The sequence below is a fragment of the Cricetulus griseus genome, unplaced genomic scaffold, assembly GCF_003668045.3.
Source record: "Cricetulus griseus strain 17A/GY unplaced genomic scaffold, alternate assembly CriGri-PICRH-1.0 unplaced_scaffold_38, whole genome shotgun sequence".
In the NCBI taxonomy this organism is placed as follows: Eukaryota; Metazoa; Chordata; class Mammalia; order Rodentia; family Cricetidae; genus Cricetulus; species Cricetulus griseus.
This window is the reverse complement of record NW_023277119.1, coordinates 69,934-90,324: the sequence shown is the minus strand read 5'-3', so window position 1 is coordinate 90,324 and position 20,391 is coordinate 69,934. Positions and strand designations below refer to the sequence as shown.

Below are 20,391 nucleotides of genomic sequence, written 5' to 3'. Positions count from 1 at the left end.
AGTAAGGGACATTCACTATTTTGTCTTCATAAAATTTCTTAAGTTATCATTTCCTTAAGGTTTTGTTTTGGGGTTATTTGCTGCAGAGTGACAGTTTTAGTTTACTTCTATTTCATCTTTGATGCCTGCCTCTTCTCATTTCCTGGCATACTTGAATATCTGTGTTTTCCAGTTGTTGTTGTCTTTGTGTTTGAGTTCTTGATGCTTAAGTGATTGTCTCCTAAATAGGCTGAAGTGTCAAATGACAAAACCTAGGATCATCTGAGTGAACATCAATTGACTGTGTTCTCAAATAATAGTGTCTGATTTCTGCCTGGAAAACATTGTGTTTAATGATGATTGGTGAGGAAGAAGACTCCCACTGAGTTGGCAATGTTTCTGAGCAATCGGGCCTGGCCTGGTTAAGAGAGCTTGCTGAGCACAAGACAGTGACAAAGCAAAAGAGAAAATCGAGAAACAATGATTCCACATGTTTTATATTCAGTGATTGTCTTGAGTTTATCTCCTAAGCTCACACATTTATAGACACTGACCTAGGAGTAACAACCAAATGTTTTCATTACTGCAGTATCTTTTACTTAGATAATTAATCACAATAGAACAAAAGAATTTTGGTAGTCTGAATGTAATTGAATCCATTAGCTCATAGGGTTCAATTAAGAGGTGTGACACTGTTGCTGTATGTATATTTGTGTGTGTGTGTGTGTGTGTGTGATTGAGAAATGTCTTAATACCATATTCACTAAATTGGCTTGAGTCATGGAGACCTGCCTGTCTTTGCTACAGTACTGAGTTATATTCATATCTGAAAAAAAATTGACAGCCTCCACTGGCCGACACCAAAAATGACTTTATATTTCATTGTCCTTTACCTGGGTCCTCTGGTGAGATTTATCTGGACCACTTCAGTGCATTTTAGTAAAGGATTTCATGATGAGTCAATTATAATCAGAGTTGGAATTTTAAGTTGAGACAGGATTTCTCTCCATATTTTTCACGGTCCTTGAACTCAGAATGCAGATGAGTTTGCATCCAAATTCAATGAATTTGGTTGTCTCTGCTGCCCAGGTAATGGAATATATGTTGTATGCTAAAACATGGTATTATAAATTTATTATTTATTTATTTATGTCTATTTATATTATTGTGATTCTTTATGTGTGGAAGCTGGGCATGTATGTCATAGCTTTTGTGTAAATATCAGAGAACCCATTTGGGTGTTTGTGTTTTACAGTTAGCATGTTTGAGCCAAGGTCTCTAGGTTGCCATGAGACATAAATAGAGTTTTCAGGATTTACTCTGTCTCCATTTTATCTGGCATCAAAAGCATTGGATTATAGGCATATACTGTAGCAACTGTCTTGAGAATGCAAAAGTGAAGAGATAGTTGGTATTTTTTGTTTTATTTATTTATTTATTCATTTGTTTTTCAACACAGTGTTTCTCTGTTGAACTAACTCTTGTAGACCAGGCTGGTCTCAAACTTATGGAAATCCACTTCCCTCTGCTTCCTGAGTGCTGGGATTAAAGGTGTGTGACACCAGCCCAAGCAGTACAGGGATAGTTTTAAGGTGGGCTCTTTATCTGTTAAACCATTCTCACCATCCCTGGATGTTAAGGGATAGTTGTAAGGTAATTACTTTATGTGGTAAACCATTCTCAGTGTTCTAAAGATTTTAAATAGAAATTTTTGGAGTGAGTCTGTTTTGAAACACAGTGTCTTTATAAAGCTTGTCTGATCTAGAACTCATTATGCAGTAGGCCTGTGATTTACAGAGATCATCTGTTCTGCCTCATGTAAAAAATATCAGTAAAAATATTTTTATCTTGGATTTACTAAAGATATTATGAGAAAGATTGAATTTTCAGTTAGTGTGATCTTTAGAAACCAAACCACATTTAAGAATTGATACAAAGACGTGACACTTTTTGTAATATTCTAAGTTATATTTCATTGAGTTCTTATAGAATCCTCTTTCTCGTCCCCTCTCTCTTCTTCTTCTCTCTCTCTTTCTCTCTCTCCCACTTTCTTTGTCTCTCTATGTCTTTCCCCCTGTGGTACATCTCACTCTCTACATCTATTAGTCTCTGTCTTTTTCTGTTTCTCTTCTTGTGTGCCGTGTGTTCTAGGGATTGTAAAGCCTAAAACATGGAGCTTTTCTTGTCCATGACTGTCCAGAATATTGCTAAAAACTGAAGTAGAGTTTCCTGAATTCATTTCCTTAAAAGTGATTGATTATTTGATATTCCTTTTTTTCTCCTTTTGAAAATATTGAGCAGTTACTCACCTTTTTCACTTAATTTATACAGAAGCTACTGTAAACATTTTAAATGTTGGAATTTTAAAAAGGTGTAGAATTTCTAATTTGAAAGCATTTTATATTTGATTAACATGTGACTTTGAGATCCATGCAGACAAATATCTTGTTTTTAGGGGTTACCTTAAAATTATTAATCATGTGAATATTTCCCCTAAAGTTACTTTGAATCAGCTTATTTTATCCATTCAAAAGAAAGGAGACTAATTCACTTTCTTGGTTGCTACTCAAAATAAAATACCTGAAAATTAATTCATGGACATCTATAAGGCCTCCTACGGATACACTTTTCATAGAGATGTTTGAAATACAAGTTTGAGTATTACTCTGTGTCCATATCCTTGTCTTGCTGTGGCCCTCTAGGCAGATCCTGGGTTCATTCCTTTTTGAATATTGGGTGATCTTGGCCTCTTAAGTAAGCACATGTTCTTAGAAGATTTCATGAAAAATTTAGCTAGAGTTCATTTGTGTTACATTTTGGCTCCAAATCTTTGTTAATCTCTACAGGTTCCACAAAAGTGAATAAGGCTGAGTTTAAGATTATTGTGCTGATGACGTAGACAAAATATTGTCTTTGTTGATGGTTTTTATTGTTGACTCTTTCAGGTCTGCAGTGAAAAGGACACAACAAGGAAGATATGAAAGTCTCTGTTTTCTTAAGAAAGGAGCACTAATAGTTTCTTTTAACAATACATTGATGGAAAAGAGACTGTAATTTTCAAGGTTAAAACACCATTAAAGAAAAGGCACAGTGGTGCTCTGCAGCAGTCCCAGGGCTGCTGGCCCCTCTGCCAACCTCTCGCCCTTTAGGAGGCAGGCCGGGCAGACAGCAGGGGTGGCCATGTTTCTGCCACATAGCATCAAGGCCGACCACAAGGACCTCATCCACGATGTGACTTTCGACTTTCACGGGCGCCGGATGGCCACCTGCTCCAGTGATCAGAGCATCAAAGTATGGGAAAAAAGTGAAAGTGGGGATTGGCATTGTACTGCTAGTTGGAAGACACATAGTGGATCTGTATGGCATGTGACATGGGCTCATCCTGAATTTAGACAAGTTTTGGCTTCCTGTTCTGCTGACCGAACAGCAGCTGTTTGGGAAGAAGTAGTAGTAGAATCAAACGATAAACTTCGAGGCCAGAGTCACTGGGTGAATAGGAAAACTCTACTGGACAGTAGAACATTTGTTACTGATGTGAAATTTGCTCCCAAACGTATGGGTCTGATGTTAGCAACCTGTTCAGCAGATGGCATAGTAAGAATATATGAGGCCCCAGACGTTATGAATCTCAGCCAGTGGTCTCTACAGCACGAGATCTCATGTAAGCTGAACTGTAGCTGTATTTCTTGGAACCCTTCCATCTCTCCGGCTCATTACCCCATGATCGCAGTGGGAAGTAATGACAGCAGTCAAAAAGCAGTGACCAAGTTTCAGATTTTTGAGTACAATGAAAACACCAAGAAATACTCAAAAGCAGAAATTCTTATGACAGTAACAGATCCTGTTCATGATATTGAATTTGCTCCAAATTTGGGGAGATCTTTCCACATCCTGGCAATAGCCACTCAAGATGTAAGAATTTTCACATTAAAACCTGTGAGTAAAGAACTTACTTCTTCTGGTGGTCCCAGAAAATTTGAAATCCATATGGTGGCTCAGTTTGATAATCACAACTCTCAGGTCTGGAGGGTGAGTTGGAACATCACAGGAACAGTGCTAGCATCCACAGGAGATGACGGCTGCGTGAGGTTGTGGAAAGCTAATTACATGGACAATTGGAAGTGTACTGGTATTTTGAATGGTAAAGATAGCCCAGTAAATGGGAGTTCTCAGCTGGAAAACTCAAATCCTTCACTAAGCTCAAATACTCCAAATCTTCAAAACTCATTACATGGATCTTCTGCTGGCAGAAAGCACAGCTGAGTCAAGTCAGTTGGAGTAACTTTGCTGTTTTGCTGTTTGTTTCATGCACACAGGAATGGAACTCGAACTCTTTTCATCTTCCCCAGTGATGTTTGATCTCTCCCAAGATAAACCAGCAGCCTGATCACTACTAAACACAGTCAAAAAGGCCTTTAAAATTACAGTGTATATAATTTTTTGAACTAGTCAGTTTAATGACACAATAAATGGAGGGCTTTTGTTGAGACATCATTACCAAAACAATTTTTTTAATGTTCTGGAGACTAACTTGTGTTTAAAAACTGAAGAGATTGCTACTATCCTCATAATTAAACTGTTGGGAAGAGGAAAAATATAGCTTTATTCTAATTGGAGAAAAAAAGAGAGAACAGGCCCTGTTCTTCATTGAAAGCCTTGTAAGGTAGCCCAAGTTTATGACTCTATCCAGCAATGCCCTTAGCTTATTGAAGACTCCTTCAAAGCAAAGTAATTCCTTGTCTCAGGAGCAACATTATTCAAAAAACTGGCAAGTTTGATTCAAGCTTGGTAGGGTCCACAAAATCATGGCAGATTCACTAAACTTTTAAGTCACTATGCAAACAATAAAGATGCAAAATATAAAGATGATGGATTTTTGTTCTGTGGTAAGTTCTTCATTATAATACACATCCATGTTTTGGACAGTCAAAACCCAAGTGCAGATTCTGTGAGAGTTCATTGCATGAAGCCGTGAAGATGAACCTGAGTTGCATTTGAGACCACAGGATACCCATCTGAGACATCTGTCATGGAGACTTTCATATGAGGAATGCAAGTAGCAAACATGTGAGATAGATAGGAATTGAAATCTGGGAATTGTCTCATATTTTGAACATATTTTTATAATGAAGCTTGTGTGGCATCAGAGAGCAGAGCTACCAGTTAACTGGTTTGGAAAACTGGATAGATTAGAGACTGGAATTAGTAGGGAGGGGCGGAGAGAGGATCTTTCCCTGTTTTTGATTGAGAAATGGAAGAAGTACAAGTCACTAAAGTCTGCTCAATTCATTCTCTGATCTTTCAGGTTCTTACCCCCATATCTGACTTCTGAAGTTTTCTTAATAAAGATTACTCATGCCAGGTGGTGGTGGTGCATTTCTTTAATACCAACACTTGGGAAGCAGTGGTAGGTAGGTCTTTGTGAGTCTGAGACCAGCCTGGTTTACAAGAGCTGTTTCCAAGAGAGCCTCCAATGACACAGAGAAACCCTGCCTCAAAAAAGAAAACAAAATAATAGATTACTTATATTAACACTTCATGAGGTTCCTTAAAAGATATGCTTAGTAAACTAAAAGGAATAATTAAGACTTCCAGAGATAGATTAAATAATAGATTATTAACTTTATATTTTTTTAAATTCTACTGAAATGTAAACAACAGCATTGGGAGATATTAGATAAAAAAAGAAATTTCAAATTAAAGCAACCTATATACTTTAGAGATACTTTGACCTTGGAATAAAAACAAAGATATGTGTTACATCAGGGAAGAGGTTTTGCTTTTGTTTCTACAGGGGGGGAACCCAGTGAACATAGAAAAGGATAAAGATTATATTCAAACACTAAAATATTTTTTAAAACAGACAATAGTACAACAGACAGCATTGCCATTCAAACTAAACTAATTAATAAGACTAACAGAGGTTTTTCATTGGATTAAATATAACTTGCCAAAACTAGAAATCTGCAAAGGTATGTTGAGGTAGGTTTTATTTTGTCTTTCAAAAGCATAATATTCTCCAAAGAAGGAATCCCACCACTGATGTGGTGGGATTTTAGTACTGTTTCTGCAAGTCAAGAGTATGTGTGTCACTGCGTTCTGCTTTTCTGGGACAGTTTTGGATGTAGTAGTGATATGACTATCATATTTTTACATGTGTAAAAGACATTTATTTACTATGCTCATTACAATCAGAGTTCTGATGCAATATGTGTTTAACCATTAATACTAAAAGTATAGTAGAAAGCTTTGGAATTAGTGATGGTATGGCCTATATTTAGGCACATGAAAAATTGGGAAAAATAAAAGTTTAAAATGTACAAGTCATTGAAAGCAAAGTTGTTAAAACAAGCTTCTCAAAAAATATATGGTGTTTTAAAAGTTTCCCACTAGCTTCTCTGTCAAATTTGAGGATAATCAACAATGTGTTAATTATTCCCAAATTGTGTGAAAAGAAAGCTGAATACTTCATGTAATTTATCATGGGGCCTTAGGTGTGCCCCAACAAAATTTCATAGTCTTATAAACTCTGGTTTGAAAACAGCCTTAAAATATAGTCTTTCTCAGTAGGATGGGTTCATTGTTTACTCACACAAAAGGACATATCATACTTCCTTGTGAACCTTCATGCATATTATCTGTGCTAGTCTGAATGTAATTGCATTCTTTAAGCTCATAGGGAATGACACTCTTATGAGGTTGGTTTGTTGCTGTAGGTATGGAGTTATTGAAGCAAGAATGTCACTGGGTTGGTGTATACTGAGATCTCATATATGTCCAAGCCATGAACAGTGTCCCAGACCACTTCCCATTGAGAGTGGTCAATATGTGTAATGCCCAGCACCTTCTACACTGCCATGTCTGCCTGAATTCTACGATGTGGCAACATGATGATACTTGATAAAACCTCTGAAAATCTAAGCCACCCAATTAAATATTTTTCCTTTAAAAATTAGCAATAGCCAGAGTGTAGGGTGCATGCTTTTAATCCCAGCAACCAGGATGCAGAGGCAGGCGGATCTCTGTGAGTTTGAGACCATCCTGGTCTACAAGAGCTAGTTCCAGGAAGCCTCCAAAGCCACAGGGAAAACATGTTTTAAAAAGTAAAATGAAATATTAGCCATGTACATGGCATCTCTTCACAGCTAATCAAACAAAAACTTGGTCAATACATGATTCATTACCCTTTATAGAGGAGATTTGAGAAACCCTGACAAATTTCCATTTTACAAGATCATATTATACATAGGCTTGTGAACTTGCTCATCATATGTTATTAATAGAAAATCTAGAATTCAATTATAGCCATTCTTTATTTCTATTTTTTGTGGGACTCCTAACAGTGGGAGCAGGAGTTGTCTTTTTTTCTTTTTTTTATATTTGAATTAGAATCAAGACTTTTTTACATGTCAATCCTAGTTCCCTCTCCCTCCCCTCCACCCCTACAATGCCCCCCAACTAAAATCCTATCTATCATATACACTTTCTGCTCCCCCCAGCAGGATGAGGCCTCCCATAGGGTGTCATCAGTGTCTGCTGTGTCCTTTGGGATAGGGCCTAGGCCCACCCCTGTGTGTCTTGAGTCAGGGAGTATCCTTCTATGTGGAATGGGCTCCCAAAGTCTACACCTATGCTAGGGATAGGTACCGGTAGTTTTCTGAGGTTTCCTCACTGAAACCCATGTTCCTGGAGTCTGGATCAGTCCCATGCTGGTATCAGCTATCGGTCTGGGGAGCAAGAGTTTCCCGATGCTCAGGTCAGCTGTTTCTGTGGGTTTCACCAGTCTGGTCTGGCCCCCTTTGCTCATCACTCATCCTTCTCTGTAACTGGATTCCAGTTCAGTTCCATGATTAGTTGTGGGTGTCTGCTTCTACTTCCATCAGCTGCTGGATGAGGGCTATTGGGTGTCATATAAGTCAGTCATCAATCTCACTATCATGGGAGGGCATTTAAGGTAGCCTCTCCTATGTTGCTTAGATTGTTAGCTGGTGTCATCTTTGTAGATCTTCAGACATTTCCCTGGTGCCTGATTTCTATTTCATGTAACACACAATAACAGCTATTTAACTCCTTAACCCCTGCCCCAACAGCCTCAGAGCCCAGAACCCAGCCCCTTAGCCGCACTGGGCTCCCTTCATCCCTCCTGTGTTTCCCTGGTCCCTGCCTGCCTCCACCGCTGTGGTCGCACCCGATCCATCCATCCATTCAACCATTTATTGATTTATTCATTTATTCATTTGTTTATTCATTCATGGACTCCCGGGCGGGAGCCCAAAGGCACTTGGGCAAGCACATGAATTAATTTCCCACTGCCACCACGCTCAAATGCTAGCCATTCCGAAACTGCAACACTGACTGCTGCCTCCTGGCTGCTGCCTGCATTCAATTCAGTCTATCACTTAGCTCTGTCAGTCACTGATTCACTGGCTCATTTGCTTGCAAAGCCTGCTGGGTCAGTCAACAGTTCCTAGAGACTTTTCCCACTCCCCACAGAGAACTTGCTTGGGACTGCATTTCCCAGCCTGCCCTGCTCTCCCGCCCCACCACTTTTGGCTGCCAACCTCTTGGATTCCGTCATGGGATGTTAGAAGCCTTAGGACACTGTTATGATTCTTTCTTGTGATTGTTTTCCCGGGATTGAAGACATGGGGAGGGAAGGGAGGGGAGGATAGTGTAATGATGAAAGGGTGGCTGTGAATCTCCATCCCTGTGCTGTGTCTCCCACTTGAGCTTTTCATAATTCATTTTGATTTGGTCTGATTTAGATTGCTGCATCCTCAGAGAGGCTTTGGTTTGTAGAAACTTTTCAGTTATATCCTGGAGGACAAGGGGAAGTTGCTATGGAGACTAGGAAGCTATCAGGCTCTGCAATCTGAGCCAGGGGCCAGTGCTATTGGAATGCAAATCACTGTAGAGGTAGTAAAGATTCTTTTCTTGTGTGGGAGGCGTGGTCAGGAACCACAATACTGTGACTTAAGCACACTCTAAATCTATGGAAGTTGCTCTTGTCACTCAAGGCTCACCAAGCATTCACGTCCTCCATGCAACCTGCCAGTCAGAATAGGTACAGGGCTCTTCCTGTCACCAGGCTCCAGGCTTGACTTTGAAGAGGAGACAGCGGTTTTGTTTGCTGTGGTGCAGTTGCTGCTGCAGGGAGCTGAGCTGAGAGCTTCTTTGATCCGGGAAACCACAAAATGGTGAGCTAAGGGATGCTGTCTACAGAGGTGAGGTGTGGCAGACAGTGTGGTGAGTCCTCCCTTTATCTATGGGGAGAGTGTATTCAGATTCCCTGTCTTGAGAAATCCCTTTCTGCCCACTTAAATTATTAGACATAGGGGGAGGTCTCTCACTATCTTTGCTCTATGGGCTTAATTTGGCCAGAGTATTGTGAGCAGCGAACTGGATATAGGAGCAAGTTTATAGTCAACTTAAACAATGTTGATTTTTTTCTTTTTTCTTTTTGGATTTTTGGAGACAGGGTTTCTCTGTGTAGCTTTGGAGGCTATCCTGGTACTCACTCTGTTGACCAGCCTGGCATTGATCTCACAGAGATCCGCCTGTGTCTGTCTCCCAAGTGCTGGTATTAAAGGCAAGTGCCACCACCACCTAGGGAGCTTTCAATTCTGTTGAGATTTGAATGGAACATGAGCCAGAGTATAGTTCTGTTGGTACATGTGATAATCTGGGCAGTGGCTTTTATCCTCTGTGCTTCCCAGGATGGATTTCCTGGGTAATGGGAGACTCTGCAGCCCTGTCATGTGAGGATATATTTCTTGCATTACCATTGTCCAGTGGTCACATGTGGGAACTGCTTTTGTTTGCAGTGGGTGGACAGATTAGAAAACTGAATGTCTGATTTCTAGTAGTTCTGAATATTGCATTTGATTTTCATTTTGTATTATAAATATGTCAAATATGTTAGGAACTTGTAGAAAAATGGTGATGTGGATTGTCGTTCATTAATAGATCATTAAATTCCTTGCAACTTGGTGGTTCAACTAACCACAGTGATGTCATTAAGTAAAGTTTAGTTCCAGGGGAAAAAAGGAGTTTCTGGTGTGTAGAGATTTCTCAAGTGTACATGGTGCTGACCAGGTAGATTGGACAGATTCCATGTTAGGTGCCATAGGCCATGAAATCATATTTAAAATCATTTTTCTTTTACTTTGCTTTTTTGTTGTTTGGGCGAGCATTTCTTTCTTTTTGAATTAAATTAGAAAAAAAGCTTGGTTTACATGTCAATCACAGTTTCCACCCCCCTCCCCCTGCTCCTCCCCTGCTCCTCACCGACCCCCTTTCTGCTCCCAAGGGATTGTTAGTGATCTTCAAAGTCTATCATATCTTGTGGTGAATGTCCTAGGCCCATCTTTGTGTTTCTAAGCTGAGAGTTGCTTTATGTGTAATGGGTTCCAAAAGTCCATTCATATATGAGTGATAACTACTAACCTACTACCAAAGGCTCCAAAGATTGCCCAGGCCTCCTAACTGACACTCATTCCAGGGGGCACAGATCAATCCTATGCTGGTTTCCCAGCTACAAGGCTGGGGTACATGAGCTCCGCCTTGTTCAGGTCAGCTGTTTCTGTGTGTTTCTCCAGCTTGGTCTTGACCCATTTGCTTATGAGTCCTCCCTAACTGAAACTAGATTACAGGAGTACAGCTAAGTGTTTATTGTTGTGTACCTGCTTCTGCTTCCATCAGCTACTAGGTGAAGGGTCTAGGATGGCATATAAGGCAGTCATCAATCTCATTATTGGGGAAGGGCATTTAACTACTCAACTATTGCTTAGATTGTTACATGGTGTCATCCGTGTAGATGTTTGGACATTTCCTTACTCCCAGATTTATCTTGAATCCTAATGGTTCTGTCTATTATTGTATCTTTTTCCTTGTTTTCCTCTATTCTTCCCCTAACTCCATCTTCCTGCTCCCTCATGTCTTTTCTCCTCTCCTCTTATTCCCTTTTCTTCTCCTAACTCCCTCTCCCCTCTCCCCATGCTCCCACTTAGCTCAGGAGATCTTGTCTCTTTCCAGTACTCTGGGTGACTATGTATATCTCTCTTAGGAGTTTCCTTGTTTCCTAGCTTCTCTGGTGGTTTTGATTGTAGGCTGGTAATCCTTTGTTCCATGTAGAATCCCATATATAAGTGAATACCTACGGTGTTTGTATTTTTGTTACTGGCTTACCTCACTCAGAATGCTTTCTTCTTCCATCCATTTGCCTGTGAATTTTAATATTCCATTGTCTTTTTTCACTGAATAGTACTCCATTTTGTAAATATACCATATTTTCTCTATCCATCATTTAGTTTAGGGACATCTAGGATGCTCTAAGTTTCTGTCTAAAAATAGTGATGCTATGGACATAGTTGAACAGATGTCCTTTTCGTATTAATGTTCATATTTGGCTATATGCCTAAGACTGGAATTGCTGGATCTTGTGGTAGACTGAGTCCAATTCTCCTGAGGAACCAGAGTACTTATTATCAAAGTGTCTGTACAATTTGCACTCCCATCAGCAGTGGACAAGTGTTCTCCTTTCCCCAATCCTCTCAAGCATAAACTGTTACTGGTATTTTTTTATTTTTTTGGTGTTTTTGATTTTAGCTATTCTGACAAGAGCAGTATGCTACCTCAGAGTTGTTTTGATTTGCATTTCCTTGATTGCTAAGTATAATGACCACTTTCTTAAGTATTTTAGCCATTTTAGATTCCTCTATTGAGAAGCCTCTATTTAACTCCTTATCCCAAATTTTTAATTGGGTTCTTTGGTGTTTTAGTGATGAGCTTTTGAGTTCTTTTCTATATTTTGGAAATCAGCTTTCTATCAAATGTAAGGTTGAAGAACTTATTTTCCCATTCTGTGTGGCTGCCTTTTACTCTTGTTGCCTGTGTCATTTGCCTTACAGAAACTTCTCAGTTGCAGGAGGTGCCATTTATTAATTGTGGCTCTCAGTGTTAGTGCGACTGTTTTTATGTTCAGGAAGTAGTATACTGTACAAATTCTAGAGGGTACCTCCTACTTACTCTTCTAAGAGGTTCAGTGTGGCAGGATTTATGTTGAAGTCTTAGATCCATTTGTTTTGGTTTGGTTTTTTGTTTGATTGTTTTGCTGGGGTTTTTTGTTTGGTATTTTAGACAGGGTTTCTCTGTATTGCTTTGAAGCCTGTCTTGTAGTCTAGGCTATTTTTGAACTCGAAGGTATCCCCCTGCTTCTGCCTCCAGAGTGCTGGGATTAAATGGGCACACCACCAACACCCAGCTTTTTGATCCATTTCAACTTACGTTGTGTGCATGGTGATAGTTATGTATATGTCTGCAGTCTTTTATATTCCAGCATCCAGTTGCACCAGCACTATTTGTTGAAGATGCTTTCTCAAATCCATTGTATAATTTTATCTTCATTGTCCAACATCAGGTGTTCGTAGGCATGTGGGTCCATATCATGGTGTTCAATTTGATTTCATTGGTATAGCTCTCTTTTTTCTCAATTTATTTTATTGTAATTAGAAACAAGATTGTTTTACATGTCAATCCCAGTTCCCTCTCCATCCCCTCCTCCCCTTCAAGGTCTACCTGTCTTTCAAATTATCTTTCTATGTTGTTTTGTGATTGAGCATCAGTGGGGTTGTATTTACCTGAAACAAAATGAATTATAAAGAGCTGCTGATCTATTGCAAGATGTCAACTCCACTTCTGGTGGGAGCTCCAGAGCATCGTGCTTATGTGTTGGAATTAATGTCATTAGCTTAAGGGTTAGAAACAACAGTTCAAGGGTCATTTTGAGGTAATTTTGTGAAAGTTGTGAAGTCTGTGTTTATTTAATTTTTATACACATAGAGTTATAGGTATCTGGGAAACGTTGGTCAAGATTACCCATTTCCTTTCCTATGTTTTCTCTGTTCTTTTGTTTAAAAGTTGACATTTTTTCCTGCCTTATTTCTTGGCTTTTTCTTACCAATGCCTTCACTCTTTCCAAAATATTTTATATATTTTTGATTGTTGTATCTTTGTGACAAGTTTAGGCCTCATATTATGTGAATCTGTGTACTAATTTTCTGTAATGTATAATGCTAACCTAGTTATATCCATTTACTTAAAAATTTTGGACCTTATCCAATTTGTCGTCATAAAATTTCTTGTGTTATCAGTTCCTGAAGGTTTTGTTTCTGGGAAAAGTTGCTGTGGAGAGACAGTTTTAGCTTTTTTTTCATGTTTATCTTAGATGCTTGCCTCTTCCTATTTTCTGACATACTGGAATATCTGTGTTCTCCAGTTGGTGCTGTCTTCATGTTTTGAGTCTTTGCCTTGTAAATGATGGATATGATTAATACATTGGATTTGGATTTTTAAAACCTTATCATATATTATTTTCTCTGTCTCCTAAATAGGCTCAGGTATCAACATGAAAAAACCTGAGATCATCTGAGAGGATACCAATTGAGTGTGTTTTGTTAGATCAGAATGTCTGATTTCTGCCTGGAAAAGATTGTGTTGACTGATGCTTTATATGGGAAGAAGACATCCTCTGAGGTTGCAATGTCTGTGAGCAAGTGGGCCTGGGCTTGTTAAGAGAGCTAGCTCAGGTGATAGTGGTAAAGCAAAAGAGAAAATCAAGACACAATCATTCCACATGTTTTCCCTTCAGTGACTGACTTGAGTTTCTCTCCTAAATTCAAACAATTTTAGACACTGGCCTAGGTGTATCAAACAACTCTGTTCATTACAGGCTAGCTTTTATTTAAATAATTTTATCACAACAAAAGAGAAGAATGTTGGTAATATTAGTGTAATTGGTTCCATAAGTTCATGGGGAATGACACTCTTTGGAGCTCTGGCTCTGTTGCTATCAGTATATTTGTGTGTGTGTGTGTGTGTGTGTGTGTGTGTGTGTGTGATTGAAAAAAAGTCTTACTATCATATTCACTATGTAGTCTGAGTTAGCTTGAATTGACGGAGATCTGCCTTTCCCTGCTACCATACACAGCTATATTCATTTCTGAAAATACTTTGACAGCGACCACTAGCAGACATCAAAAATGACTTTAAGATATATTGTCCTTTACCTGGGTCCTGTGGTGAGATTAAGCTGGACCACTTCAGTGTATTTTGGAAAAGGATTTCAGGATGAGTCAATGATAATCAGAGTTGGAATTTTATGTTGAGACAGGGTTTCTCTCCTTATGTTATGCTGTCTTTGAACTCACAACGAAGATGAATTCACAGACATTTGCTTGTCTCTGCTGCGTAGTTATTGTAATATAGGGTGTGCGCCAAAGCATCCTATTATAAATTTATTAGTTATTTACTTATGTCTGTGTGTATTTATGTGATTCTTTATGTGTGGAAGTAGGGCATATGTGTCATGGTTTTGGTGTAAATATTAGACAACACTTTTGAGTGTTTGTCTTTTACAGATAGCATGTTTGAGACAGGGTCTCTAGGTTGCCCTGCCACATAAATAGACTTGGCAGGATTTCTTTTGTCTCCATTTTATCTGTCATCAAAAGCATTGAATTATAGGCATATACTGTAGCAACTGTCTTGAGAATGCAAACGTGAAGACATAGTTGGTTTCTTTGTTTGATTATTTTACTTTTTGTTTTGTCAAGACAGGGTTTCTCTGTGTCTTTGGAGGCAGTCCTAGAACTAGCTCTTGTAGAACAGGGTGGTCCCAAACTTGCAGAAATCCACCACCCTCTGCCTCCTGAGTGCTGGGATTAAAGGCATATGCCACCACTCCCGGCTGTGAAGGGAGAGTTGTAAGGTATTTACTTTATCTGCTAAACATTGTCACAGTTCATAAGTTTATTAAGTAGAAATTTTTGGAGTGAATGTGTTTTGAGATACAGACTTTTTCTAAACCTTGTCTGACCTGGAACTCATTATGTAATAGGTCTAGAATTTACAAAGATCACTGGTTCTGCCTCACATGAAAACACCTCAGTAAAAAATATTTTTATCATGGATTTAGTACAGATATTACTAAAAACACTGAATTTTGGGAGAGGGTGATTTTGAAAGAGTGAACCACACTTAAGAATTGATCCAGAGACGTGACAATTTTGGTAACATTGTAAGTTACATTTCACTGTGTTCTTAGGAATTCCTCTCTTTCTGTCTCTGTCTCTGTCTCTGTCTCTGTCTCTGTCTCTGTCTCTGTCTGTCTGTCTCTCTCTCTCTCTCTCTCTCTCTCTTTCTTTCTTTATGTCTGGGTGTGTCTCATTCCTGATGTGTATTTCTCCCTGTCTACATCTATTTGTCTCTGTCCATCTTTCTGTTTCTCTTCTTGTCTTTGGTAAAAAGATTGTAGGTCAGTTCCTGCTGAGACTTGCCTGGGATTCTGATTTAATAAGGTAAAACCTTGGGTCAGAAGACTTCTGTATGAGTTACTCTACATGAGGTTCACAATTCTGTCCATGTAACCCGCAGAAAATTGCTGCTTACATTTGGGAAACCAGTAAATCCGGACCCAGATGCTTTTATATTTTTGATATCCAACATGGCTGATTGGCCTTTGAGATATCACTAAATTAGGAAGATTTTCTCTGTTGACAAAGAAAATTATATCGTTTTTTGTGTGCAGGTTAATATGGAGTAGTGGTAGCCCACAACTTTAATCCCAGCACTTGTGAGGCAGAGGCATGTGGATCTCCGTGAGTTTGACACCAGCCTGTTCTACAAGAGCTAGTTCCAAGACAGCATCCAAAGCCACAGAGTAACCATGCCTTGACAAAACTTTAAAAAAGAGAAAATAATGCAATTCATTACAGTGATATCACAGGCTTGAGACAGATAACAGCCAGGAATAGTAAAGATGAACACTTTCAGGACTTCAATGGATACAGCTGATGTTATCTGCCTAGCCAGCCTGCTTAGAGCAAAATGCAGCATTCATCTGAGGTTAATAGGAATCCTCAAAATCGTTCATCAAAGAGGAGAGTACACAGTGCTATTAGGTCAGTTTTCCTTCAAGTTTTTGTGTTCTATTTCGGCACACTTGTCTTTTAGAGTAAACATCAAGATTGACAATCTCTTTTTCACAGTGTCACAGCTTCTTTGTTTAATATTGTTTATATACATTGGCTCTGGCAGAAAGTGAGATCCAGGTTGTAAGTACATCATACTCTCTGTTTGGTTGTTTACTTTTATTGTTGTTGTTGTCTTTGTGTGTGGGTTTTCAAGAAATTGTCCATGTGAGTAGCCCTGGAAATCATTCTGTACTCCACAGACTAACACATGGAGTCAATACACTGATTCAAAGGCAAAAGGTTTCTTTTAATTTCAATCTGGCAATCTAGGATACCACTGCATGCTGGGCAAATGAAATGCCAACCAGTGAATAAGTGAAGCTTTTAAAGGGGTAGATCATAAGGTTGAATGCCACAAATTAGAGAGTTTCCATGCTTACTTCAGGCCATCCAACATACAGAATAAAGCAGTAGCTATATATTTTTAGTGAGATACATTTGAGTAAGATAAGACAGGGCTTGGGGTTGCAGGGATTACAGGGGCTCACAGGATCTGTCAATTATCCCCTGGGGTGGGGAATTTTACAACCAGCAGTGCACATTTACAACCAGCAATTAGTAAAGCAATTTTAACAGGAGTGAGAGCTGGGGATCAGTTGCCTTCCATGGTACTCCTGATTTATGGAGTTAAATTTTCCCCTACCATTAAATGTTCCCTTTTCAGGGCATAAGTTTTCAAACTTTTATTAAGTTTAAATATTGATTCCTCACTATTGAAATGCATATTTTTGCAGATTTATGAAAGATTTTTTTCTTGTGTGGGAGGCATGGCCATGAACCCTAATCCTGTGTTTTAAGCACACTTTAACCTTATGGGAGGTGCCCTTATCATTCAAGCCTCACCATCCAATCAGGCCCTCCATGTGACCTGCCAGTCAGAAGCAGTGCTGGGCTCTTTCTGTCAACATGATTCAGGCTTGACTTTGAAGAGTAGCCAGTGGTTTTGTGTGCTGTGGTGCAGTTGTTGGTAAAGGAAGATGAGCTGAGATCTTTAAGTGATCTGGGAAACCATAAAATGCTGAGCTAGGTTATGCTGTCTGCAGATGGGAAGGTGTGGCACACAGTATGGTGGGTCTTCCTTCTATCTGGGGAATACTGCTATCTTGTGAAGTCCTATGCCATCCATGTAAATTCTTTTCCCTAAGGTGAGATCTCTCAATAACTTTGTTCTGTGTACCTAATCTGATCAGAGCATTGGAAGGAGGGAACTCTGTGTAGGAGCCTGGTTTTTGTGAACTTGAACGTCCTTGATGTATATATGGAAAGCAGCTTGCCTAACTCAGAGAGTCCTAGTTTTTCAGTACCTCCTTGACATTCAACATTGTATATTTAACATTTACATGTAATATAATTTATTGTTAATTTTGTGCAGGTTGCCCAGAGTCATCTCATGTGTTGGCTAGTAGTCTCTTATTATGTCTTAATGTAGGAGAGTAGAATTGGTGATATAAAGGGTTTACCCATGCTTAAGAAGTATGTCTACCAATATAGAATTGACCTGAAGAAAGACTGCACCTGAAAACACCCAAAAGTTTTGTATATGGTATTCTGCCTTTTTTGAATGCTAGGATACACATTTGTTCTCCATGATTGTACGCACATTTGGCAAAAACCATTCCAAAATGTCATCCCTGATTTACAGGAAGCCACTAGGACCATTCCCTGTATCAAAAAACAGGCCTCTGCCAAGCTGCTTAAGGAGGCATTACAGGATCACACCAAAACTTAAACCCTGGTATCAAACTTTTCTTTTTTTGAAAATAAACATAGTTTTGTCATGTGGGCAATATGATACCAGGTAACAAGTATTTGAAAATAAAACACAGTTTTATTAAAAACTCACATCATCAAACAAGGCTTTCATTTACCCTCTCAGGCCGGGAGGATTTAGTAACAGCCTGGGGCCTAGGACTTCAGATCTATCCCCAAGGGCCTGATGGATTGACAATAAACGGGGGCTCCTTCTCTAAAACCGGCAATATGTTGGGGAGAGCTGGTATTGGTCTAGGGCCAGGGACTTTTGGAAGGGTTGCTTCAAATCCTGAGAACCCAACCCTTCTCACCATATGGACCTATTATTGTGTGTCCTAAGGGCACTGAGTCTTTATTCAGTAATGTTCTTGAGATACACTGTTTCCCTCACGTGGCACTGTTTGATTAGCCTCCTACTGAATTTCTCTCATTATATAAAAGTTTTTGATGGCTTCATATCATTCTCCCATTTCCTTCTATCCTCCCAACCCAGTTACGTAGTATACAAGATGCTATTCTTAAGAAGCTTAGTTAGTCTTGGACGTGTCCTCTGCAATACCTCCCCAACCAATCATTTATCTTCTTCCACTGTCTACTTGTCCTATTTTTCATATCCCCATGACCTTCACCTCAGGACCCTCTCGATGATGAGTGATCTGTTGTTTCAAGTCAATGGTCTACTTCAGAAGTTATTTTAGGAATATCCTTGCTGTAAGAAGTTATTTTAAGAATATCCTTGCTGTGTGATTATATTTTACTTAACTGCTACTATCCACTTCTAAAACTGGTATTTTTTCTGTTAATGGTTTTCATCTTTAGAGGAAAGGTATAAAAAATTTTAATGTGCTCTAATACAAGTCTCTAAGTCTCTGGAGCACTTGGCCATAAAGCCTGTTTCAAGTTTTCAAAATAATTTTTGAGATTATAAATGCATCATATTCACCTTATCTTTTCTTCCTCCAAGCCCTATCATTACCCCATTGCTTTATAATCTTTGGCCTGATTTTCTTTATCCCAGTTACACAGTAACAACAGTTACTGTGTGAATATGACCTGTGTTTGGTTGCAGAGTTTCCCACCTCTGTGACAATGGTTTTGCTGCACGGAACATTGATTGTATAATGGACTGTGCACACAAAGACCCTGTGCTTTGGATGAGGAACAGGATGTGGTCTATGAGGGGAAGAATGTCTAGTAAAACACAGTCTTTCTAGACTAGGTCTCTGTCTACTGGGCTGAAAGTGCAGAGTTGGAAGGTCTGACCTGTCTGATTCATTTGATCTCTGATCATCCAGTAAGGAAGTTGCTAATGTGAGTCACAACTGGGTGCATGTGGAGTTCTGGGGAGTCAGTTGTCAGGATAACTAGTGGCAGGTATTTTGTGGCTTCTTTCTGTGGTTCTCTTCTGCCTTTGCTGAAATGAGTTGTAAGGAAGATCACAAACTGTACAATGGTAAGTGTATGATATTCAGAGCAGTTCTCTTCAGCTATCATTTAATTAATTAACTAATTAATTAATTAATTTATAGTATTATTGTGTGTCTGTTTGTTTCATTTTCAAGACAGGGTTATTCTGTCTTGTAGAACAGGCTGGTCTTGAACTCTCAGAAATCTTGCTGCCCTTGACTGCCATGTGCTGGGATTAAAGGCATGTACTAACACCACCACCCAGTGAGGTTTCAATTCTGTTGGATTCAGATGGATTCAGATGGATGATGAACAAGACTGATGTTTTGTTGATTCATGTAGTGACCTGGGCAGCAGCCATTGTCCTCTGTGCCTCTCAGTATGGATTTACTGGGTAATGGGAAACACTGCAGCCCTGTCATGGGAGGATATAATAATCGCAGTGTCACTGTCCAGTGCTCACATATAGGCATTGCTTTTGTTTGCAGTTGGAGGTCAGATTATAAAACTTAAGTTCTGTTTTCTGGAACTTTTGATTCTTGCATTCCATTTTCAGGTTTGTCTGACAAATAAAGCAAATAGATTAGGAACTTGTAGAAAAATAGTGAAGTGGGTCATCTTTCACCAATACATGTTTAGAATACTTGTAACTTTTTGCTGCAACTAAGAACAGTGTTGAATTCAGTGAAGTTTAGTTACAGGGGAGAGAAGCAGCCCCTTATGTGCAGAGATAACTCAAGTGTGAATGGTGTTGAGCAAGTAGATAAAGCAGAACCCATGTTTTCTGCCATAATCCATGGAAGCATTTTTAAAATTATTTTTTGTTTTCTTTTGTTTTTAATTCTCAGAGCATTAATTAATTAATCAATTAATTAATTTATTGTTATTTTAAATTGGAAACATGCTTATTTTACATTTAATTATAATTCTGTTTCCCTCCCCCCTCCCCTGTTCCTCACCAACCGCCTATTCCACACACTTTCTGCTCCCCACGAAGGTTGAGGTCTTTCATGAGGGTGAGGATCTTCAAAGTCTGTCATCATTTGGAGCAGGGCCTAAGCCCTCCCCTGTGTGCCTACACTGAGAAAGTGTCCTTTATTCAGCACGGATTCCCAAATCCATTCATGTTCTAGGGCCCCATAGATTTCCCAGGCCTCCTAGCTGACAACCACATTCAGGGAACCTGGATCAGTCATAGGGTCATTTCCCACCAATCATTTTG

The 20,391-nt window shown here is 39.2% G+C and overlaps 1 protein-coding gene across 1 annotated transcript; it reads left to right on the top strand.

Moving 5' to 3' along the window:
- The first annotated feature begins 3,159 nt into the window (after positions 1-3,159).
- Positions 3,160-4,242, top strand: LOC100770516 (nucleoporin SEH1). The gene has a single exon (XM_027434370.2). It carries the CDS (start codon positions 3,160-3,162, stop codon positions 4,240-4,242), a length of 1,083 nt encoding a protein of 360 aa, XP_027290171.1.
- The last annotated feature ends 16,149 nt before the right edge of the window (positions 4,243-20,391 follow it).

Bases quoted from the DNA above. Each gene is read 5' to 3' on its own strand.
- LOC100770516 (XM_027434370.2), top strand. From the start codon at position 3,160: ATGTTTCTGCCACATAGCATCAAGGCCGACCACAAGGACCTCATCCAC.